The 25125-nt window shown below is 43.1% G+C and overlaps 1 protein-coding gene across 1 annotated transcript; it reads left to right on the top strand.

Moving 5' to 3' along the window:
- Window positions 1-1545: 1545 nt before the first annotated feature.
- Window positions 1546-25017, top strand: dspb (desmoplakin b). Its single transcript, XM_084011500.1, has 25 exons — window positions 1546-2021; window positions 3808-3892; window positions 4761-4882; window positions 4996-5146; window positions 5808-5933; window positions 6488-6547; window positions 6636-6803; window positions 7133-7237; window positions 7323-7418; window positions 8166-8291; window positions 8950-9102; window positions 9358-9512; window positions 9602-9728; window positions 9864-10050; window positions 10663-11069; window positions 11174-11352; window positions 11443-11581; window positions 11782-11975; window positions 12395-12557; window positions 12659-12742; window positions 13005-13112; window positions 13263-13361; window positions 14292-14771; window positions 17369-19832; window positions 20562-25017. The coding sequence occupies exons 1-25, from the start codon at window positions 1561-1563 to the stop codon at window positions 24416-24418; spliced, it is 10296 nt and encodes a 3431-aa protein (XP_083867626.1). The 5' UTR covers window positions 1546-1560; the 3' UTR covers window positions 24419-25017.
- The last annotated feature ends 108 nt before the right edge of the window (window positions 25018-25125 follow it).

The following is a 25125-nucleotide window of genomic DNA, read 5'->3' on the forward strand; positions in this document are numbered from 1 at the left end:
TATAACTTTGTACAAAACGTATCATAAATAATAAGTCGAAACAAAATGCTGATGTGAATAAAGCATTAATCAAATTCAACCAACTTTGCTGTCATGAAGAACAGCTGCCTAACTCGTTTTTCCCGTGAGTCTCACCCAGTGGCTCAAGTGTTTAAGCAGTGTGTGTGTGTGTGTGTGTCTGTGTGTGTGTGTGTGTGTGTGTGTGTGTGTGTGCGTGTGAGAGTGTGTGTGTGTGAAAGAGAGATGCGGAGGGCGTGAATAAGGGTAAAAGTTTGAAAAGGCCCGAGGAGAGAGATGCATCTTGGCGGTTGTTTGTATTTGAAATTTCAATGGATGCATCTCCTGGTCAGATAGATGCATCATCGCCTGTCGTTACACTTTGAAGCTTTACTTTCACCTCGCTACATTTGCAGGGTTTTTTTCATGCTGTGACCGCCATTTTCATAGTTTGCTCTTGGATGCGTGCTTACGATCTGGCAACTGATCGCTACCTTTTTTTAAAATTTGGGTTGATGCCCAGAAATGTCCTACAGCAAAATTTTAATATCCAGGCAGAGAGGATAGGTTCTCTAGATAAAGACACGGCCACACACCTCTATATGAGTCAACAGGCTACACTGCCTTTTCGGAAATTCCCACTCGTTTTTCCCTTTTAAAAGAGAGCCAGCTGTGTTAGATGTTTCTGCCAATGTTTTACAACGTTTCATGATATGAAATATGCAATAATTAGCATGCAAATACATAAAAATTATGCATATCATTTTAAATCACGTTTCAAAGTTAAAACATGTTTGAAGGAACACCTATATTTGATTATCAAAACTTTGTATGCATTTTTGTACCATCCATTCTATTTTGGGGATCAATCAATGCATTTATTTGAGCTTGCAAATAAAGGTTATGCATAGATTTGTTCCCACTTTCCCAAATAATCCAAAATGTTTTCACTTTTACAAATGTTGCCTTCTAAAAATGTTTAAACCTTTAATAATAATGATATGATAATAATAATAATAATAATAATAATAATAATAATAATAATAATAATAATAATAATAATAATAATAATAATAATAATATAGGCTAATAATAATAATAATAATAAACTGAAATTAAATAAAAGATCAAAACAACAGATGTGTACATTAAAATGAAACTAACAGATGGCAAAGACCATAAAAAGACGACATCACATAAAAGAAAATCTATAAAAGTGTGTGTGTGTTTTTTTAAAGAAGTCACAGATTCAGGCAGGACGCTCCAAAGCCGAGGGGCCTCAAACATCGTAAGTCAAACTGGTCCCAGCAGAGCGCGCGCTCTGCCTCCAGCTGACCCTGGAGGGGCGCGGCTCGGGGAGTCTTGGCTCCGCAGGTTGGGGAGTGGCAAAGAGGTGTGGTCACCAGCCTGCAAAAGAGATCCTCCCCTGCCGCTTGGTTGCAGTCTGGTTGAGGGTCTGTGGCGGACAGGTGGATTTGGAGTCCCCCTGCTTGCCTGCCTGCCTGCCGACTTCCCCCCGGGAGCTTCCGCAGCGTCGCTTCTGGCTGCCGCCTCGGTGTCAGAATGAGTATGTACGGGTCTCAGAAGGCCCTGAACATGGACCGCAGGGTCGGCTCCAAAGACGACCTGGCCGGTGGGGGGCCTCGACATTATGCAGGCGGTAACGGATATGAATCCTACACGGACGGATACAACACCTACAGCTTCTCAAAGTCCTCTGGAGGCGGGATGGTGAGCGGCATGGGAGGCGGAATGGGAGGCGGCACGCTGGGTAGATTGGGAGGCGTAATGTCGAGCGGAACGATGAGCGGCGGCACGGTGAGCAGAATGGGAGGCGGAATGCAAAGCGGCACGATGAGCGGCATGGGAGGCGGAATGATGAGCGGAATGCAGAGCGGCACGATGAGCGGCATGGGAGGCGGAATGCAGAGCGGCACGATGAGCGGCATGGGAGGCGGCACGCTGGGTAGAAAGGGAGGCGGCATGTCGAGCGGAATGATGAGCGGAACGGGAGGCGGAATAAGGTATGAGTTAACTTCCCGCTTAACTTTACAACGGTGTAATGTGCGCTCTCCTCGCGACCACCTGTTTCTGTGAACCAGAGGGGCATTCTGGGGGAGGACGCATGTCAGCCTGCAGAGCTGCTGGCTGCTATTAAATATTAATCTGCACAGCCTGTTTTATCCCAGTATTAATTTCACCTATGCAAACTCTGGACATAATCTTCCATGAGCTAAAAAAAACAGCAGCTCAAGCACATTTACCAAACATAATATGCACAATAATATCTGCAGCGATGATGATTGACAGGAAAGTGATTATCTTCTGCAGATAGCACAGCTGAAATAACCTGACATTTGCATCCATATATTTAAGTTTTGGATCAGCTTTTGGTTACTTAAAGAAGTTTGCACACTTCATAACAAAGTTGACAAATAATGTGTCTGGTGTGCATTCATAGTTTGTTTGCTGAAGGAGTTGCCCTGTCACCTGACCTTTTCACTGATATGAGCCCACATAGTGATAATAAAACAATGCTGCACTGAAAAAAACATCTTAACGATGACTTAAAGCTGAGGTGTTGTGCAGATTTAAAAAAAAAAAATCAGCTTATCCTCTGCAGAGCAACTACCCTCCCTGGAGGGAATAACTGAATTTGATTTATAGCTCACACTGAACTGCTGAGTTCCCTCCGCTGCAACATTTCAACACCTAACCCAGAAACTATGTCAAGTCTCAGACCTTCCACACTATCGCCCACTGGGGAAATATCCCATAGTACTTTAAAAAAAGAGCATCAGATTGATCACAACACACACAATAAAAGATGTTGATTGGTTTGTGGGTCCAATGATTTCTTATTAATTCCATATCATGGAGTTTCTGATATTCCTTAGCAGGTATTTGTGTGGGTTTTCTGATTAGAGAAGTAGTGGCAGTGGACTTTTTCAAAACAATGAATCCGTAATCAGTAGAGATAAACCGACTGGGCCGATATATCAGCCAATATTATCTGATGGCCGATGCGTCATAGTTCTCAGGCTCTGAAGTAAACTCTTTGTGGCCAAAACCTTTGATAATACATTTGGTGCAAAGGAAATACGCATGCAGATTTTTTCATCCTGTATGATAGTGATAATGACGTTTTTATTATTGTGTCATGTGTTTCTGGCCCATTTTGGTAGAAACAAGAATGACATAAATCACCTGCCAAATACAATACTACTTTATTTAAAACTAAAGAATAAATAACTTGACATGACTTTAATTTTGAAATGTTTGAAAAAGCATAATTGTATCACTTTTTGAAGTAAAACAGACTCAACACTGGGTTGCATAATGACAAGAGATTATTTGTGAATAATGAAGTGTATCATCGTATTTCTAATTGTTCTTCACTGTTATTGGTTCCTACGTATCCCGTTGCACAAAAGCTTTCCAGAAATGTTCAGTTAAACGTCTTTCTGGAAGTTATTAGGGCAGAAAGTGTTTCCTTGAATACATGTAATGCATGGACACACAGGAAAAGCCAAAGTGGTCCCACAAAAATAAACCTTAGTATCAGGATAGTAAAAGAAGAAAAAACACAGGTCTGCAGCAAAAAATTCTACTACATTTCTCATTAATTTAGCTCTTTTTTTGTTGCCAAATGAATTCAAATGAAACGGCATGAGAAGAATAAAATCCCTCTCTACACATTGTTGAAAATTTTTAAAAAGCACTGGTCTAAAATGATATTATTTGGGATATGCCTTTAATTCTAATAATGAGCTTGATGGTGATGAGTTTCTCTGCTGCCCCCTGTTGTAGCTCCAGCTCCATCTACCAGATGGCCTTGATGCAGCAGGCCCAGTGCCAGGAGTACCTGAAGAATGCCGAATACGCCCTGAAGTCTGTGAGTCACGCTTTGTTCTCTCATGCTACGCATTGGCTCTTGTCCTTCAGTTGTGCAAATACAAGCCAGTCTTATTCTTCTAGGCTTCTTTTCAAAAGAAAACAGAATATCATGCTGCAGTTCTACTTCTGTTGGCAGAAAAGGATGCAGAAAGAATGTCAGAAATGCAGTTTGGTTGTAAACTGACTAGAGACACTCACAGGCTGATAGTGAAGGAACTGTGTTTATCCCTCTGCTGGATCTGTTTTTAGAGCAAAACCCCCTTCAGCAGTATTTTAACTGTCAGTGAATCAACTCGTAGCGTAACGCTGTCAGAGCAAATAATTAAGCAGCGCATACAAACAGCAGACACAAGCACAAACACGCCCCTCCTCAGCTATGCTGAGCAACTTCTTGTGAAACATTCGTTTTTCTGCAGCGTTCATCAGAAGCATGAGTGGTTGTGTGATGTGTTAGCTAGTGTCGCTGGCCCTGACGAGTTCAATCAAATTCACGTCTTATTACTTCTTTTCAAAAGTCATGAAATCATCCAATTCCAACAATGTCCGTTTTTTCCTGTTTTTTCTCCGAGAATTTACATTTTTGTAATTCAGTGTAATTTGCATTTGTTAGTCATAACACAAAGCATCAGATAAAGTATCAACATAGTGTCAATGAGGTGCATAGCAAAAAGAAAAGGAAAGAATACACTGTCAGATGTTTTCTGTGAGTATTGGATAAAAGTGAAGAACACTTTTTGGTTCTTCATCGCTTCACAAATAGAACGTTTCAACCCAGACGGAAGCTTTTTTACACTAAAATGTGTGGATGTGTATTTAGCTTTTGTGGTTTTGTACTTCCGGCTAAATGCTTTGTTTACACCTTGCAGGGCGGTACTCCAGGTGAGGCAGAGGGCTACATGGCGATGGCCAAAGAGACCATCGAACAGCTGAAGGGCTACGCGGCGGACCTGAGACAACAGGGACAGCCCAACGACATCGTAGTCAGGACGTAAAGAACGCCTCTCACTTCCTTTCTTCCTCTTCCGATGTCTGTTTACCTGGAAATGAAAGTATTCACATACAAGTTTTGCCAAATGCTCGTTCTCTCTTCCGTATCCGTAGTATGGAGATGTGTAAAGACCAGCTGAAGGGGGTCCACATGGCCATCAGCGGCACCATGCAGAGGAGGAGGAGTAACAGAGGGAGCTCCGGAGGCTGGGAGGAGCCTGAGAGGAGCTTCCAAGACGCTATGGCCTGGATTGCACAGCAAAAGGTGTGCATAGACACACACACACACACACACAAATCCCAAATGTATATTGATACAAACTACAGATACACCACAAGAAATACGCTTATTTATATGTTATATATACATGGAAACATAGACAAAAAGGACACTGTAAATAAATTGCATTAAAAACATTTTAAGGCTTTTCAAGGTCATTCGTCCTCAAAAGATTTCAAATGTGGTGTCCCCTAAAGAAAATAAGTGTCTACACGTGGCAGCGTTCCTCCACTATCTGCTGTCAGAGACACAGGATTGAAGTGGTAACTCGTAGCAATTAGGTTTTATGTTTAAGAATAAATCATTCATGAGGAATTGAAAGAAAAACAAGACCACACAAGAGGACATTGTATTTCTTCCATTCTCAGACTCATTTTATACTGGTAGCTTCCTGAGATGTTTTGGTGAAGACGCTCTTAAATTCACATGAGGAAAAAAAAAACCCGTTCTCTGCCGCCACCTGCTGGTGGCCATAAGTGCATATCAAACAAATATTTTTTGATATTTTAAACTCCTTATCTGGGCTGCAAAATGAGTTTCAGAGGGGTTTGCTGTCCGCCACAGAAATAACTAAATGGAAAGTTTTTCGCTGTAAACATTTGCTCAATGTGTGTTCCGCTGATAAAATAGCTTTTCTGCATTCCAGCGTCTGATTGAGACTGCTTCGTGGGGAGACGACCCTGCAGCCATCAGTCAGCAGATCATCAACCACCAGAACTTTCACAGCTCCATCCAGAGGAGCAGCGAGGTGGACCGAGCCAAACATGACCTGGTGGGTTCAGTCTGCACATTACTGCTGGGCTGAAACAATGCCAGATTGACAATGCCAATTGTGAGACAGTGCACATAAATTCTATTCATTTCTTAAAAAAAAAAAAATGAAGCAAGTGTTTACAACTTGTAAATCTGGATCTGGATCTGGATCTGATCCAAAATCAACAGTGACGGCTAATCATGGGATACGTCTTACGGCTTTGGTTGTGGAGAAAATGGCAAGAAAGAACAGAAATCTTCAAAATGTTTTCGCTCAATTTTAAGAAATAATTCAAAGAAAAGCCTGGATTTTATGAAAGGGACCTCCACCCACGATAATAACGTCATTAAAGTGTTCAATATCTATTAAATATCACTTCATTTGACCTTGATATATCAGAGAAAACACTTAAAGGGGTACTAGTTGATGTAGTAATGACACTTCAGATGTTTATTATTTATGAGTATAGAACTGGGGGACAAACAAAAGACAGATTAAAGAAAAAAATAATAGACGCAGCAGAGCTCAAGATATCCTTACTTTGCTAACTGAGGTTGATTCTCTCCCCACAGACTGCCAAAGGAGACAAGGGAAGTCTTCATGCCCTGGATCAGGAATGGGACAGTCTACAGGTAAAGGAATAATCTGCCCTCCGTTAATCACTACTTGTGTTGTGTATTTTCAAGGAAAATGTAAACATTCTCTCTTCTCCCTTGCTAGCAAATATCGCATGGTCGGGCCGAGCAGCTGCAAGAACTCAAGCAGATCATTCAGGATATGTCCAAAGAGATCATGTGGGTGAACGAGAGGGAGGAGGAGGAGCTGATGTTTGACTGGGGAAACAAGAACATCGACCAGTACATCCCACGGAAGCAGGAGAGCTACTCAGTAAGGCCAACAATTTAAAGTTCAATGCAAACAACGAGAGAATTGGATTCATTTTGATGCCTTGATGCTCGAGAAAACCATGTTTAATTTCAACGTATAAAATCTCCTTTCTAGTCCATTAACATTCTTGGCAATGTCTAAATTACACTAATGCCTTTTTATGAATTTAATCTGCGTCTCACAAGGGAGCAATCATCTGTGATACACTCGATTTTTGGCAGCTGCAGTCAGTCATCCACTTAGAGCGAAGCCACAGAGTGTTCCTCCAGCTGCATCCAGATGTTTTCAGTGTCCCCTGTGATTTCTCAATAAGTCTACTTATGTAACAGAAACTGATGAGCGCCCTGGAGGAAAAGGAGAAGGACCTGAATAAACTAAAAGCCAGAGTGGATACCCTCCTGAACAACAACCATCCAGCTTCAGACAAGATCGAGGTGTGGACCCATCCGTCCATCAGCATCATGCATTAATGAGTGGGAGACTTATCTTTAAGTTTTCTACTTTTTGTCTGTTTTGTAGGCTTACAAGGACACTCTGCAGACTCAGTGGAGCTGGCTCCTTCAGATCACCAAGTGCATTCAGGTTCATCTGAAGGAGAATGCAGCTTACCAACAGGTGAGATGACTAAACATGCAACACAAACACTTATTAATATAATTTTTTTAACAATTGATGAAATGACTATTGTATAGACTGTATAATGTAAAGGCCGTTACTTAACTGTAACAGACAGCGACCTCTGATTCTGAAAACCAATGCAATTAGATTCTAAAATGACTTTAACACTTAAAGTAAGGTTGACCTGGAATTATGAAGCTAACTTTGCTAACAGCTTCACACCAGAATCCAGATGGAAAATACATGTTCAGCCAGTTATTACATTTCAAACTAATAGGAGGAGCCCTTCAGTTTAGACCACTGACCTTTGATTCATGTTCTCTCTCTCTCTCTCTCTCTCTCTCTCTCTCTCTCTCTCTCTCTCTCTCTCTCTCTCTCCACTTTCAACTGTCTGATAAAATATAAAAACAAAACAAATAGTCCATAGTATCAAAAAGATACATCAGCAGACAATAATGGACGCTGCTTCCCTCCCACAGATCCAGCCCTAACTCACACATAGTGGTGTTTATTGATGCAAAGGGGACGTGTGATGTAATCGATCTATCACTGTCTTCTGCTGAGCTCAATCCTGACACCTGTCGTCTCTGGTGATCATTTGATTTGTCTCACTCAGCAGATGTAAAGGCTTTGCTGTGTGGTATAGGCCCTCTGCAGTGAAACACTGTGTGATGTTAATGGAGTGATACCGTCACAGAATACACTCCATAATGTATTGTTAATGATCTCTTTTATGTATCTCAGTTCTTCAAAGAGGCCAATGAGACATACAGCACCCTGCAGAAGGAACATGAGACGGTCCGCAGGAAGTTCACCTGTGACAAGGACATGTCACTGGAGAACCTGATGGAGCTCCTCAGGGGTCTGGAGGTACAGCACCTTCTTTTTTTATCATTTCTCCTATAATGTCAGAATGTCTAAATCTGTAGAAAACTCACCTTTAAAAAATGGCATTGGTGTAACCTGTTTTGTCCTGTTGTAATAACGTCTTCTACTTTATTCTCATTATGTTTTTCACGGTGGTGTAGTGGGTAGCACTCTCGCCTCACAGCAAGAGGCTCCCGGGTTCGATCCCCGGGTCGGCCCGGGTTCCTTCTGTGTGGAGTTTGCATGTTCTCCCCGTGTAAGCGTGGGTTCTCTCCGGGTTCTCCGGCTTCCTCCCACAGTCCAAAGACATGCAGGATGGGGATAGGTTCATTGGTGACTCTAAATTGCCCGTAGGTGTGAATGTGAGTGTGAATGGTTGTTTGTCTCTACATGTCGGCCCTGTGATAGACTGGCGTCCTGTCCAGGGTGTACCCTGCCTTCGCCCAATGACCGCTGGGATTGGCTCCAGCCCCCCCCGTGACCCTGAATACAGGATAAGCGGCAGACGATGGATGGATGGATGGATGTTTTTCAAGTTTCAACCTTTTTTTAATTTTATGTTTAATGGGATTTTTTCAGTTTGAATAAGCTACAGTTTGTAGTTATTGTGTTGTTGTTATTATACATTTTTAAAAATCCTGTTTTGTATTATTATCTAAAGAGCGAAAAGGAGAGGATCATGGACAACAAGAGGCAGGTTCAACATCTGGTTAACAAGTCCAGGAGCATTGTGAGACTGAAACCCAGGAACCCCGAAGAGAAGATCAGCAGCACCGTCATCGTGAAAGCCCTGTGTGACTTCAAACAAGACCAGGTCAGTCTTCTCAACAACAATACAAAAATACCACCGCGGTCCAGACCAGATCTAGATCAGATCTTATCTAGACTGAGTCTTTAATGAAATTTACGTTATTTCTCAGAGATTAACATTTTAGATCAAGAACCTTTCAATGTCTTTAACGTTTTTATATATATTTTTTAAACATTTTCATACTTATCTTGTGGTGCCAGATTTGATTTTGTTAGTTCATTTATTAATGGTGAAATGTATGGTTATTTGACTCCACAGAAGGTGATCTATAAAGAAAACGAGGCCATCCTAAAGGACAAGAATCAGCGCAGTAAGTGGGACGTTACAGGCCCGGGAGGACTGGATATGTTGGTGCCCTCTGTGTGCCTGATCGTACCACCTCCCAACCCAATCAGCGTCAGTCTGGCCAGCAAGTAAGATGGACAAACGGTGTGTTTTGACTGAGCAGAATAAACCTTGTTGTGAGGTTAAGGTATGATTTTTGTCTCTGTGTTTTCCAAAGGAACGAGCAGTACTATGAGGCCATCCTGTTGATCTGGAATCAGCTCTACATCAACGTCAAGAGTCTGATCACCTGGCAGTACTGCCTCCTGGATATCAACAAAATCAACTCCCTCACCATCACCATGGTAAGTGATGAGTAAACGCTCTGAGGTCAGCCTCTGTTGTCCAGCTACATGTCATCATAGTAGTGTTTTAAATAAAGTCCGTTCACCTACCTTTTCGGTAGACGCAAGTCAAGCACGGTGTTTGTTTGTGTTCAGCTGTCCCATATGCGCCCTGAGGAATACCGGCAACTTATCAGGAGTCTGGAGACTCGCTACGAGGAGTTCAAACTGAACAGCCACGGCTCCCAGATGTTTGCTGACGATGACAAGAGGAGCATTGAGAACCAGTTTACCGGAGCCAAGACGCACTATGAACAGCTGGTGGTGGAGCTGCCTACTTACAGTCAGTATTTCAAAAACACCTCACGCTCCTCTGCAGGACATCAAATCATTAATATGTGTTGTGATTTACAGGTGACTGTAATATCATTGCTATAATAAAAAGATTCATTATTGAACATCAACCATGCTATAATGGCAGCAAAAGACAAGAGGACGGAGTTCCTGAGAATATAGTTGATTTTCTGATGTATACAATTATTATAATTTAGTTTAACAATGAAACAGTATCTTTGCGTTAGTCTATTAATATTATTTCAATTCAATTATTTTGTTCATTTTTGGTCCGTCAAGACAAGATATTTGCTGGGTAAATATAAATGTATGGAAATTAAATGAATTTCTTCATCTGAATATTTATTGTTAAAATCTTTGCACCTGCATCAAAATAAAAAATGTTCAAAAATTCCATAAATCTCATTGCTAAGAAGCCCTTAAACAATCCCTAAAACTGCATCAAAAACACATTTTTGAGATTTCATTACACTTGTAGAAAACCCGTTCTTTGTTCTGGACTCAATCTTCAATATAAATTCTTCCAATAACATGAGAAAACCTTTTGCTTGAGTGTTCGTGAATGCAAATCACGGCAATCATACTTTCCTTTTGTCTTCAGTTTCACACCAGGAACATTATGAAGTGCAGCAAGCCGCCGAGCAGCAACACCAAATGCAGCTGATCATAATACAGCAGCAGGCTGCTGCTGAAGAGGAGGCCAGGAGGCGCGAAGAGGAAGCCAGGAGGCGCGAAGAGGAAGCTAGGAGGCGCGAGGAAGAAAGACGAAGAGCAGAGCTGAAGAAAGTGAAAAAAACGGAAAAGGTGATCAAGACGGAGGTGGTGAAGAAGGTGAACGTGGCCTCTCTTTCTGCAACGCCTGCCGCCTCATCTTCCCGCAGCTTATCTGAGCTGCATGCACTCAGACTCAGGCTTGAGGGCGCCGAGGGCACGCTGAGTCAACACGTTCACATCTGCCTCGGAGACGACGGGATGCACGACTGTGGCCTCAAGATCTCTCAGTTAGAGGTAGACACACAAACTCATGAGTGCTCCATAAATAAAGACAATCAAAATGCGAATCCTGTATTAATAACGTATTCGTTGCGATAACGGTGTTTGTTTCCCTGCAGACGGTGCAGCGTGATGTCACCTCGATGCATGAGGAGTACTTGCGTCTGAGGGAGCGTATCTTGAAGGAGCTGGAGGGCATGAATGATTCAGATAAAGCCCAGTTCCTCCGCAGTGAGCTTGAAGTCATCAACCAACGACTGGGCAGTCTGGAGAGCAGCTCATCAGCTTACCTGCTGCGGTAAGCCCACGCAAATAAACCGTGGTTTCTTTAAGCTTGTGATTATAAAGGGAGTCTCATGTATTCTCTATGTTTATTCCTCTCGATCAGGCTGCAGGCTCTAAGGGACATGCTGGACAGTGTGGCACAGGCTGAAGACATAGTGAAAGTTTATGAGGCGAGACTGACAGAGAAAGATACCACGTCTCTGTCGCTTAGCGAAGTGGAGGATTACATGTTGACCCTGAAGGTATTTTATAAAACATATTATATTCATGGAATATGCTTTTACAGATTTCCAGCAAGATATTTCTGGGTTTTTGCATGTATTCCACAGGAAGTGATCATTTCTGATACTGTCATTTGTCCAGCATTTCTTTCGGCGCCACTCAGCCACGTACCTTGCAAGCTTTGGATGGTTTTTCCCCATGTGTTGTTGTTGTTGTGTAGAATATCAAAGCAGAGCTGGATCAGAAGAAAGATATTCTGGCCTCCATGGAGGCGGAGTTAGCCAAGGCCAGCCACTGGAACGCCCAGGTGGGCGGACCCTTCCACAGGTGTGACATGATGCTGTCCAAGTACACGGAGCTGGTGGGTCTGCTGTCAGACCGCTGGGGACGAATCCTGGGCCAGATTGACACCAGGTATTGTTGTCGAATTCTCATGCACGGTTTGAATGTGCAATGTTTGTTCTGATCAGTGGAAAACAACAGGTAATGTTGAACAATTCCGTTATTAAAACTATAACTTTATTTAAAAAGCTTCTTCTTTGTTGTTTTAATTATATACAATTTATATTAAAAACCTTTTGGATTCTCTGAACTTTTTCACTATGTATTGCCTTTTTTTGATTCAACAATGAATTAAATAATGGGAAGATTAATATAAAAGGAAAATAACCATTTATTTCAGCCCTGGACACAGGATGACCCTTTAACACCAGCATGCAACTGCAACTCTCTGTCTTTTTCTGTGTATCTCACATTAATCAGCAGTAATTTCTACTGAAAAACACACTGATGATGCGGTGCTATATTTTAAATTTGTTCTCTCTCTTGTTCAGAGTCCAGGATTTGCAGTCGTATCAGCCTCAGCTGCAGCACTACAAGCAAACCAGCACCTCCCTTGTTGACTGGATTGACGCCACAAAGAAAAAACAAGACGCCCTGCAGTCCACCAAGATCGAGAGCATCCAAGCACTGACAGACCATATTTACAACCAGAAGGTTTCCTGCTCAGCTCTTCATTGCTATGGATTCATTTGATTGAGGGTATATGTCCATGTGTTTTAAATCATCTGGCATCCTTGTATTTTTGTCTCATCAAGGCCCTGAACTCAGAAATCAAAGCGAGGAGGGAGACAGTAGAGAGTGTGCTCAAGGACAATGAGACCTGTGTGAATGCTGTCAAGGTAAGGAGGCCTGTAGTTAGCTAGGTAGCTTGTCCTTCCTCAGAGAGGTGGAGGGCCTGCTCTCCTACGCTGTGACTCGCGTGTGAATGTGTGAATGAAGCATTAAGTTGTAGAATTGGACTATTTTACTCTGGATCACTGTCATTTGTAACGTTACTACTCCACTGCTCTGCTTAGTTGGGACTGTAAAACCTCACTTATCTGTGACATGCCATTCGTTGGTTTAGTTTAGTTTAGTTTGTTTGTTTTGTTTGTTTTACAGGACTATGAAACGGACCTGGCTGCTTACACCTCTGGCTTAGAGACGTTGCTCAACATCCCCATCAAAAGGACAATGCTGAAGTCGCCGTCGATGGATCTTAATCTGGAAGTAATAAAACCAAATGGAAAAAGTTGTCTCCTTAAAAACTGAAGCAACTTTTGAAAAAATAGTTACTCACTTGTATCTGAAAATGTTTTTCCTATTATTTGTCTATGGTAAATAAGGGACCAATGACATTTGACATCGTCTTTTTCTCAGGCTACACAACTGCAAACCCGTTACATGGAGTTGCTCACCCATTCTGGTGACTATTACATATTCTTGGGAGAACTGCTTAAAAACATGGAGGAACTCAAGGTACTGATGTTGTATTTTGTAGTTCCTTGAACATTTGTGCTTGCTATGTATTTTTAATGTTTTATTTGTGCTATGCCTTTCTGAATAGTTTTAAATCGTTTTGTAGTTGTTGTTTAGCTTTTGTCATCATCCTGCCCATGGACTTTGGAAAAAACAGCAATTTGGCTAAATTTGTCACATGATACTGCTTGTGTTGTAGCACAATGATATAATGCATGGCAACTCTTTGTGATTCTCCTTGCTCAATATTTAGATATAAACGGCTCATATTAAGGAAACAAAAACACAATGATTCTTATGGTCAGACGATTATGCACTGACATTTTTGAACATTTTTATGAATATAATATATTATAGCTCTGCCTATAGATCCCCTTACATTTTACACACTGTTCCTTTAAGGTTAAACTTTACAAAAAACAACTTTTTCATCGAACTTTACTGTTTTGGATTATTGACACCACTCACATCGTCCTTGTTTCTGGGTGCAGCTGGCAGCAATTTCAGCAAAACAGCTCTGGATGTTCAAAATTAGAGACAAGCTGGTGAAGACAGTGGAGCATTCAGATACTTAAGAAACAGATATTTTTCCTCAGAAGTTGGTGGGGACCAAAACCAAGCTAAAAGAAGCGTGAATATTGAATAGCTCAATATAACGTTGCTCCATGATTTGTAGATGTGTAACACCATATCAACCCTTGTATCAGTTTTGTTTATAGTAATGCAAGTTTTAAAAAAAAAAACCCGGATATATTCTATTAGATATTCTTTGGTGTTGAGTGATTCAATGAATCAGTTGAACCCATTTGAATCAATCATACACTGTCCTATAATGTGATTAAGTGTTTTTATTATTAGTTCATTGAATTTGACGTAATTGAAGCTCTTGAAACTGCCGCTGCTTTCATCTTTGCATTGTCTTGCCTTCAGATTCGTAACACCAGGATTGACCTGTTAGAGGAAGAACTTCGCCTGCTGAGGGAGAACATGCAGGACCGCAACGACAAGAACAAATCTCTGGAGGATGCTGTTTCCCGTTACCAGCTGGAGTTGTCCAACTCGCAGGACCAACTTCTGTCAGTTGAGAGGCTGCAATGCAATGCCACCAAAGAAAGCTTCGACACTAATCAGAGCAAGCTGGCAGACCTCAGCGATGAGGTGACACGTCTCAACTACTTGCTTGAGGAAGAAAAGAGGAAGAGGAGGCTGGCAGAGGAGCGCTACACTACACAGCAGGAGGAGTACGAGTCGGTGCTGAGGAAGAGGCAGCAGGAGCTGGAGACAGTCAGCTGGTCAAAGATGGAGGTAGAGAAGAGTGGGATGAATAAAGACCACGAGATTGAACAGCTGCGGCGGCAGCTGGCTGAGGGGGCAGCAAGAATCAAGGAGCTACAGAAGGAAATGTCAAAGGTAAGGAGCAAATGCAGTATGGAAATCAATAACTTAAAGCTCAGCTATGAATCCCAGATCCATATCAGCCGCACAGACGTGCAGAGGCTGGCAGCCCAGAGGGAGGAGGATACAGTTGATCAACAGTTGCAGTACGACAGGATGGAGGCAGAGAGGAGGAATCTGGAGGAGGAGCTCAGGAGGCTCAGTATGTCTGTGAGCCAGGCTGAGGAACAACGGGAGAGGGCAGAAGAAGAGGCTCACAGTCAGCGTGCTGTCATCACAGAGGAAGGTCGCCGGAGAAGAGAACTGGAAAATCAGGTGGAGGTGCTGATGATGCAGAGAGATGAGGAAAGTAGTCACTATACACAGGAGCTGGCTGAAGTCACGAAGAGTCTGCATGAGAAGAGTGAGGAGCTGGCCTACATTACGCACAGTCTGAAGGAGGAGACCCGCAGGAGGAGAACTATAGAGGAAGGACAGGGTGTGCTCGAACAGACTTTGGCCCAGCTGCAGGTGGAGCTAACCAGTTCATCAGTGGCTGCTACCCAGTTGGCGGCATGCGAGGAAGAGCTTCAGAAGATGCGTTTGCAGCTGGAGAGGGAGAGCAGGGAGCGAAGCAGAGTAGAACAAAACATGAGCGGGTTACAGGGTCGCATGAAGGACCTTCAGGCTGTGAGAGATGGGCTGGAGAGCCACGTGGAGAATCTGAGGAAGGCTAACCAAGAGGAAGTGTCCAGAAGAAGGCAGGTAGAAACAGAGCTGGAAAGTACCACGATGGTCATAACCGAGCACATCAGCACCATCACCGCTCTACGCCAGAGCCATGAACATGCCAGCACGTCAGAAAAGATAGGGGAAGAAGAGCGTTGTAGGTTGCAGGAGCAGCTGGAGAGAAGCTTGAGACAAAACAAGACCTCTGCAGAGCGCATGACACAGCTGAGTGCCGAACTGAAGGCCCTGCAGCAACAACTCTTCCAGGAGCAGGCCAGAGTCAAAGAGGCAAACCTCAGGAATGAGGGCCTTAACAGAACTATAGAAGAGAACAGTAAGGCACTGAATGAGAACTCTGTTGAACTTCAAAGGCTGAAGCAAATAACAGAAACCCAGACCAAAGTTAGACTGAAGCTGGAGGAGGAACTTAGGGCAACACAACATGATAAAGAGGAACTCCTAAGATCCAAACAGGGTAGTAATGATGAGCTCTCTGCCCAGATTACTGGCCTGGAGCTGCAACTGCAGGCCAGTGAGCGCAGCAATGTAGATTACCGCAACCTGGTCTCAGAGCTCTCCTCGGAGAGGGAGAAACTCAAGCTGGAGGCTGAGAAAATACAAAAGCAGGCCACCGAGGTACATGAAGTTTGGCCCTTAGACCTGGACGGCTCTTGTCTTTCCAAATCAATTCTAATTTGGATCAATCAAGTAGCTAATAGTGTCTGTAGCCAAACTTTTGCCTGCATGCTGGAACACCACTAGATCCCCTATAGACGCCCCCTGCGTGGTCACTCTAATTACAACACATGTCAGTATGTGTTTGAATAAACGTGCATGTCAATCACTTGCATGCCAACATAATTGTGCCTCTCTGCATGCCGACCTTCCCCAACAAACTGTCTCCCTACCCACACAGTACAAAGATGTGTCAAGTGCATGCGTGCTGACATCATTAACAACGGTCCTCTGATGTACTACAGTTTGATTGTTTATCATAATATTGTAGCATCTTGATGGTCTTCAAGACACATTTTGTAAACTTGTAAAAAGAAACAGCGCAATTTTACATTACTCAAAGAATTTTTACAGTATTTAAGCACTTGGCATTTAAGACCAGTCAATCAGTATTGGAACCCATCTATTGGCTTTATTTGTTGCTGTGCTCTGTGCAAATTTACAGAATGTAGGCAGTAATTATTCCGTTTTATGCAAAGTAATAGTCAAAATAGTTTAGTTATTTGGTTGTAGTCTCTAACAATTAGTGTGTCTTCAAGATTGGGAAGGTTGATATAACAATGAAAATCGAAAACTTTTTGAAATTGTCTATTGGATATTTGTATACTACTACGACTACTGTAATGGCATTACTTATATACTTTTACTTCCCAGTCTTGCAAGACATTGTCTTGTTTTCATGTTTGTTTGAATATTATATACTATATTTTGCAGAACACACACAGACTTGCTATTTATACATTTTGACTAAGTCTATAATCAGTTACAGCTTTTGGTTTATGCAATTGTAATACATTACCACATTTAAAATGAATGCAGATGCAGGATAAAAAGACAGGAGGTACAGCAAGAACAAAAAACATTTAATTTACAACGTCACTTCTGTTGCTGTTAATTAAGCTGGGATCCAACATTTTGAACTTCCTTTCAGTACTGCTGGAAAACATGGGTAGAGCAAGTATGTGTGTTGTCCTCCTTGAGAGTTAAAGTTTACCAGTAAGGTTTACTAGCACCAGTACAAAGTTTAGTGTAGTTCATTTGGATGTTCGCATGGCAATTTCTGGTTTGATTTATAGTAAGATACAAACCTGTTATATCCCATATACATAAAAATGTATCAATGTATTTCTGAGATGACTAACTTTGGTCTCTCTTCTTTTTTTCTGCAGACAACCACCATGATGCAATCTATTCAGTCCCAGTACAGTGAGATTGTGAATGACAGAGATGCTCTTTTGCTGAAACTGCAATTGTCAGAAAAGGACAAAGATCGCTATCAAAGGCTAGAGGAAGAACTCAGTCTTATTAAATTGTCCCAAGACTCTGAGATACGCAATAAGCAGCGTCTACAGGAGGAGAACGAGAGGGTGAAGAGGGATTTAGATTACTGGAAGGACCAGTATGATAGTAAGCAGGGCCTGATCAGGCAATATGACACGGACAAGGAGCATCTGGAAAGAGAAAAGAACTCATTGAAAAGTGAGATAGAGAGGCTGATGAGGGAACTCAAGGATCTTGATGAGACATATAAAAGTAGACTGTCAACCCTGCAGAGAGAACTGCAAGAGGTTTCCATTGTCAGGAAAACCATGGAAACTGAGCTGACAAGAGCAAGAGAGCCCCCAACCTTGGATGATTCCAATTTGGTTTTTGATGGAGTCCGTAAGACAGTCACAGCAAACCAGTTACTTGACTGTGGTGTTTTGGACAAACCAACATTTAACCAGCTTATGAAAGGGCATAAAACTATTCCTGGTGTGTCTGTGGACAACAAAATAATTCTCAAAGGGACAGGTCCAATAGCTGGTGTGGTAATCGAAGGTCAGAAAGGTCCAGGGTCTATTACAGGACCCCTATACAAAATGACATTCACAGAAGCAAAGAAAGAGAAGCTGCTACCCCCAGATAGCATTGACCTGCTACTGGATGCTCAGGCTGCCACAGGCCACATAATTGACCCCAGAACAAACCAGAAGTTGACAGTTGAAGAGGCATGTGATCAAGGTGTGGTTGATGAAGAGGACAGAGAGAGGTTGCTAGCAGCAGAAGCTGCAGCCATAGGATATCGTGATCCTGGCACAGGAAAACCCCTTTCAGTATTTCAGGCCATGAAGAAAGGACTGATTGACAAGAACACAACACTGCGCCTTTTACAAGCCCAGGAGTCTGTGGGTGGCATTCTAGATCCGATACTCAGTGTGTTTCTTTCCAAAGACACAGCCATTGAGCGTAACCTAATTAATGATGACATATATCATGCCCTCAATCAGAGGCCTGAGCTCTACCTGGACCCAGAAAGTGAGAATGGTGTTACCTATATGTCAATGAAGAGAAGTTGTAAGGTAGAGCTACACACAGGACTTCTGCTTCTTCCTATCCCGGAGAAGATAGACCCCTCCAAACTTTTCTTTGATGGTGTTCGTAAACCTGTCACAGCCAAGCAACTGCTTGACTGTGGTGTCCTGGACAAGCCAACATTTAAAGATCTAGAGAAGGGGAAGAAGAATGTTCCAGATGTGTCTGCAGACAAAAATGTTATTCTGAAAGGATCTGGGCCTATTGCTGGGGTTGTAGCTGGAAGTCAAGGCAAAATGTCCTTGTCAGAAGCCAAGAAACAGGGGCTCCTGCCTGAAGATATTGCAGATTTGTTACTGGAAGCCCAAGCTGCCACAGGTCACATCATTGACCCCAGAAACAACCAGAAGCTGACTGTCGAGGAGGCATGCTCTAGAGGGGTGGTGGACATTAGTGATAGAGACAGATTATTGGCAGCTGAAGCTGCTGCTGTGGGATACAAGGATTATAGCACAGCCAAGCCTCTTTCAGTTTTTGAGGCCATGAAGAAGGAAATTATTGACAGGGTCACAGGGCTACGCCTGCTGCAGGCCCAAGAGTCTGTGGGAGGAATTCTTGATCCCAATCTCAGTGTGTTCCTCCCCAAAGATACTGCTATCAAACGAAACCTTTTGGATGAAAACCTCCGTCGAGCCTTAAATCAGAGTCCTGAGTGTTACCGTGACCCAGAAACTGAGCATGATACCAGCTATGGAGCATTGAAGAAAAGATGCAAGACAGAGCCTCATACAGGTCTGCTACTCTTACCAATCACTGAAAAGCTTGACCCTTCCAAACTAATTTTTGATGGTGTTCGTAAGCCAGTAACAGCTAAGCAGTTGTTTGATTGTGGGATCTTAGACAAACCAACATTTAATCAACTAATGAAGAGAGAGAAATCTGTCCCAGAGGTGTCTGTGGATAAAAAGGTCTTTCTAAAGGGGACAGGATCAATTTCTGGTGTCGCAGCTGGACCATTAGGGAAAATGTCCTTATCGGAGGCCAAAAAACAAATGCTCATGCCCCCAGATAGTGCAGATCTGTTACTGGAAGCCCAGGCTGCGACAGGACACATCATTGACCCCGCAACCAATCAAAAGCTGACAGTAGAGGAAGCATGTGCCAGAAGAGTGGTGGACAATAGGGATCGAGATAGGCTCTTGGCAGCAGAAGCCGCTGCTGTAGGCTACCGGGATCCTAGCACAGCTAAGACTTTATCAGCGTTTGAGGCCATGAAGAAGGGACTAATTGACAGGAAGACTGTGCTACGCCTGCTGCAAGCCCAGGAGTCTGCTGGGGGTATTCTCGATCCTAACCTAAGTGTGTTCCTCCCCAAACATACAGCTATCAAGCATAATCTTTTGGATGAGGATCTCTGTCATGCTCTTAACCAGAGTCCTGAGTGTTACCTTGACCCAGACACTGAGCGTGATATTAGCTATGGGACTTTAAAGAAGAGAAGCAAAACAGAGTCTCACACAGGCCTGATACTATTACCAATCAGTGAGAGAAAAGACCCTTCCAAACTGATGTTTGATGGAATCCGCAAGCCAGTCTCAGCACAGCAATTGTTTGAATGTGGAGTCCTTGACAAGCCAACATTTGACCAACTAGTGAAAGGTCAGAAAACTGTCCCAGAAGTGTCTGAGGAAAAAAAGGTATATCTAAAGGGAACTGGACCTATTGCTGGAGTGGTAGCTGGACTTGAAGGAAAAATGTCTTTCACCGAAGCTAAGAAACAGATGCTCCTGCCTTCAGATAGTGCATATTTGCTACTAGAAGCCCAAGCTGCCACAGGTCACATCATTGACCCTCAAGCTAATCAGAAACTGACAGTAGAGGAGGCATGTGCCAGAGGAGTTGTGGACATTAGTGATCGAGACAGATTATTGGCAGCAGAGGCAGCTGCAGTGGGCTTCAAGGGTCCTAGTGGAGCCAAGCCTCTCTCAGTGTTTGAGGCCATGAAGAAGGGATTAATTGACAGGAAGTTTGCGCTACGCCTGCTGCAGGCCCAGGAGTCCGTGGGAGGTATTGTAGATCCCAATCTCAGTGTGTTCCTCTCCAAAGATACAGCTATCGAACGCAACCTCTTGGATGAAAACCTCCGCCATGCTCTAAACCAGAATCCTGAATGTTATCTTGACCCGGACACTGAGCGTGATATTAGCTATGGGACTTTAAAGAAGAGAAGCAAAACAGAGTCTCACACAGGCCTGATACTTCTACCAATTAGTGAGGGGAAAGACCCTTCCAAACTGATGTTTGATGGAATCCGCAAGCCAGTCTCAGCACGGCAGTTATTTGAATGTGGAGTCCTTGACAAGTCAACTTTTAAACAACTACTGAAAGGGGAAAAAACAGTCTCAGCAGTGTCTGAGGAAAAGATGGTCTATTTAAAGGGGACTGGATCCATTGCTGGGGTGGTAGCTGGACGTGAAGGAAAAATGTCTTTCACCGAAGCTAAGAAACAGATGCTCCTGCCTTCAGATAGTGCATATTTGCTACTAGAAGCCCAGGCTGCCACAGGCTACATCATTGATCCTAAAACGAACCAGAAGCTGACAGTAGAGGAGGCATGTGCCAGAGGATTGGTGGACATTAGGGATCGAAACAGATTATTGGTAGCAGAGGCAGCTGCTGTGGGCTTCAAGGATCCTAGTGGAGCCAAGCCTCTCTCAGTGTTTGAGGCCATGAAGAAGGGATTGATCGACAGGAAGACTGGGCTACGCCTGCTGCAGGCCCAGGAGTCTGTGGGAGGTATTGTAGATCCCAATCTCAGTGTGTTCCTCCCCAAAGATACAGCTATCAAACACAACCTTTTGGATGAAAACCTCCTTCACGCTCTCAACCAGAGTCCTGCTTGTTATGTTGACCCTGAAACTGAGCATGATGCAAGCTATGCGGCATTGCAGGAAAGATGCAAGATAGAGCCTCAAGCAAGCCTTAAATTTTTGCCAGTTTCTGAGAAATTTGACCCCTCCAAACTACTTTTTGATGGTGTCCGTAAGACCATCACAGCACAGCAGTTGCTTGATTGTGGGATCCTGGACAAAAACACATTCAAGCAACTAATGAAGGGGGAAAAAACTGTCCAAGAAGTGTCTGTGGATATGAAGGTCTTCCTGAAGGGGACCGGGTCTATTGCTGGTGTTGGTGCAGGACCTCTAGGGAAAATGTCTTTTACAGAGGCCAAGAAACAGAAAATGATATCCCCTGATAGCGCTGACATGCTACTCGAAGCTCAGGCAGCCACTGGCTCCATCATTGACATCAGAAATAATGAGAAACTAACTGTAAAGGAAGCATGTGCCAGAGGAGTTGTGGATAAGGAGGATGAATCCAAATTGTTTGCAGCTGAAGCTGCTGCTTTAGGTTACAGGGACCCAAATACTGGCAAGCTCCTGTCAGCAGGCCAGGCCATGAAGAAGGGAATCATTGACAAGGACACAGCTCTACGTATCCTTCAGGCTCAAGAATCTGTAGGGGGTATTTTAGACCCTGTCCTTAGTATATTCCTACCCAAGGACATTGCTCTGGATAGATATATCATCGACATGGATCTATACCAGAGCCTGAATCAGTATCCCAAGTGTTATCTGGACCCAGATACCCAACAAGAAACTACCTACATATCTCTGAAGAAAAAATGCAAAGCAGATTCGAGAACTGGTCTTTTGCTTCTCCCTGAACCTAAAATGCCTTTAACTGTCCAGGGCCTCAGGGGCCAGGTGTCGGTCATGGATCTATTGGATGCAAACCTATTAGACCAGTCAGATATGGACAAACTGAGGGAGGGCAGATTGACAAATCAGGACATTGAAGACCGCCTGCGCTCCTACCTGAGAGGTTCTACCTGCATAGCAGGAATTTATGATGAGGCCAGTGAAAAGGTGATGCCCATCTATCAGGCCATGAAAGCTGGACTGCTGCAACCTGGGACCGCTCTGGAACTGCTTGAAGCCCAGGCTGCCTCAGGTTTTGTAGTTGATCCTGTCAACAACCATTACCTGTCTGTAAGTGATGCCTTCAGTAAAAGATTGTTTGGGCCAGAGTTTAGGGACAACCTGCTATCAGCAGAGAGGGCTGTGACTGGTTACAGACTGCCTGGTACAGACAAGATTATCTCCCTCTTTCAGGCCATAGAGAGCGGTCTAGTGGAGAAAGGTCATGGCATCCGTCTGTTAGAGGCCCAGATTGCTAGCGGTGGAATCATTGATCCTAAACACAGCCATCGTATTGATGTGAATGTAGCCTACAAGAGAGGTTACTTTGATAAAGAAATGAACAAGATCCTGGCTGATCAGAATGTTGATACTATGGTTTTCTTTGACCCCAACACAGAGGAGAAGCTAACATATCTGGAGCTTAAGAAACGCTGTATCACAGATAAGAAGACTGGCCTCATACTTTTGCCTATCATTGACGAGAAAAAACAAGAGTCGACTCTTAAGAACACTACGAGGAAGAGGAGAGTGGTAATTATGGACCCAGCGACTAATAAGGAGATGACAGTACGTGAAGCTTATGACAAGGGGTATATTGACTACGACACTTTCCTGGAGCTGTCTGAGCAAGAATGTGAGTGGGAAGAGACCACTATCACTGCCCCAGATGGTTCCACACAATTTGTTATCAATGACAGAAAGACTGGAAGACAGTATGATATTACAGAGCTGCTTGAAACACGAGAAATTGATCAATCAGTTGTAGATAGGTACCGATCAGGTACCATCACCCTTACTCAATTAGCAGATATCGTCAGCAAAAAGACCAAATATGGATCATCATCATCAGCTTCAAGATCATCAGCAGTTGCAGGTACATCGTCAGTGAAATCGTCATCGTCTTTAACTTCAAGATCATCAGCAGTCGCAGGTACTTCTTCGGTGACATCGTCAATAATTTCAAGATCTTTAGCAGCCTCAGATCCATCATCAGTGACATCATCATCGTTCCTATCAAGACCCTTATCACCTACTCTTAACAAGATGACAACAACAAGAAATACCACTGTCACAAATCAAAGAACCTCAACCAGTAGTGTAGCTCGAGACTCATCTGACTCCCTTCGGACTATATCCAGTGTATCTATCAGTCTGGCCTCTCCTGTTGAAACAGTGGGTGAACAGGAACCTGTGGGTGCCATCTTTGACACAGACACTGTAGAGAAGATATCCATCACAGAGGCTCTAAATCGTGGTCTGGTGGATTCCATCACTGCCCAGAGACTGCTGGAGGCTCAGGCCTGCACTGGAGGGATAATCAATCCCACAAATGGCCAAAGACTCAGCATTCAAGAAGCCACCCGCATGGGCATAATAGATGACAACATGGCCTCTAAGCTCAAACCTGCCCAGAAAACATACGTTGGCTTTGAGGATTTAAAAACCAGGAAAAAGATGTCTGCTGCTCAGGCCATGAAGGAGATGTGGCTGCCATATGAGGCAGGGCAGAGATTCCTGGAGTTCCAGTTTGTAACAGGGGGGCTTTATGACCCAGAAATGGGCTGTAGAAGAACCCTAGAAGATGCTGTTAAAATGGGCTGGCTGGATGAGAGAGCAAGCCAGAAGCTCCAAGACATCAAACACCACACAAAGAACCTGACCTGCCCCAAGAGCAAACTTAGGATCTCTTACAAAGAGGCTCTTGATAATTGTCTGGTGGAGGAAGGCAATGGGTTGAAAATGCTCCAGGCATCATCTGTGTCTTCCAGAGGGATCAGCAGTCCTTACAATGTGGCGTCTGCCCCAGGATCCACCACCGGCTCCAGGAGTGGCTCACGACGTAGCTCCCGCAGGAACAGTTTGGACCTAGGCTCCCCCACATCGTCATCAACTTATCACCGCAGTCATACTAGCTTCACCTCCAGCTTCCAAAGCCAATGAATAAATCAAGAAAAGGTCTGACTCATTCATGCTCTTTTCTTAAAAATTAATCAAGAGTTTGGTTAAAGTACACAGAAAACAACTTGTGTGGTGTGTATGAGGAGAAACATTCAAAGATATTTTTTTTCAAAGTTGATGTTCTTAAACTTTCTGCATAGTTTTAGATTGTAGCTGTGGTGTTGCTATGCTTTTGCTATAGTTCAAATGATCATGAAATTGAACAATGGACTAAAGTATTACTTATGGTATTTGGATTGAAAATAAAGTGGATATGAATATATCTGTTGGTGCACCTAGGTGTAGAAATGATTGCCATATTCTTGCATACACATATTGCAAATATATTTTTCAAAATCTTCATAGAATATAAGCTTTGCATTGGTAACATAATGGTGTAATGTTTACATTTATTTGGCATCTGAAATGCCTGTTTTGTGAGGGAAGGGATGCAAGGTTTGGTTAGATGCATTGGCTTAATTCCTTTTTTCTATACTGAATAAGTTGTTAACTCTTGTTTTGCTGCTCTTTAGTGCTTCTGGTTTTGTATCAGTTTCTCAATATCTTAAAATAAAATCAACTGAGTCTTTTGCTCCTATGTATCCATGACTGTTCTTATCCATGGTCAGTTCAAATGCAACACATTTTTTATAGATTACGAATCAGGTATATTGCACTGTAGGTTTTCATATTTGAAAATGTAAATACAA

This window comes from Eutrigla gurnardus (assembly GCF_963514095.1).
Source record: "Eutrigla gurnardus genome assembly, chromosome: 6".
NCBI classification, from domain to species: domain Eukaryota; kingdom Metazoa; phylum Chordata; class Actinopteri; order Perciformes; family Triglidae; genus Eutrigla; species Eutrigla gurnardus.

What these genes read in the sequence shown, in the direction of transcription:
- dspb (XM_084011500.1), top strand. Translation starts at nt 1,561, where the DNA reads ATGAGTATGTACGGGTCTCAGAAGGCCCTGAACATGGACCGCAGGGTC. An exon ending in ACTCCCTCACCATCACCATG is followed by an intron (nt 9,729 to 9,863) that starts GTAAGTGATGAG and finishes GTTTGTGTTCAG; the next exon opens with CTGTCCCATATGCGCCCTGA. An exon ending in CGATGGATCTTAATCTGGAA is followed by an intron (nt 13,113 to 13,262) that starts GTAATAAAACCA and finishes TCTTTTTCTCAG; the next exon opens with GCTACACAACTGCAAACCCG.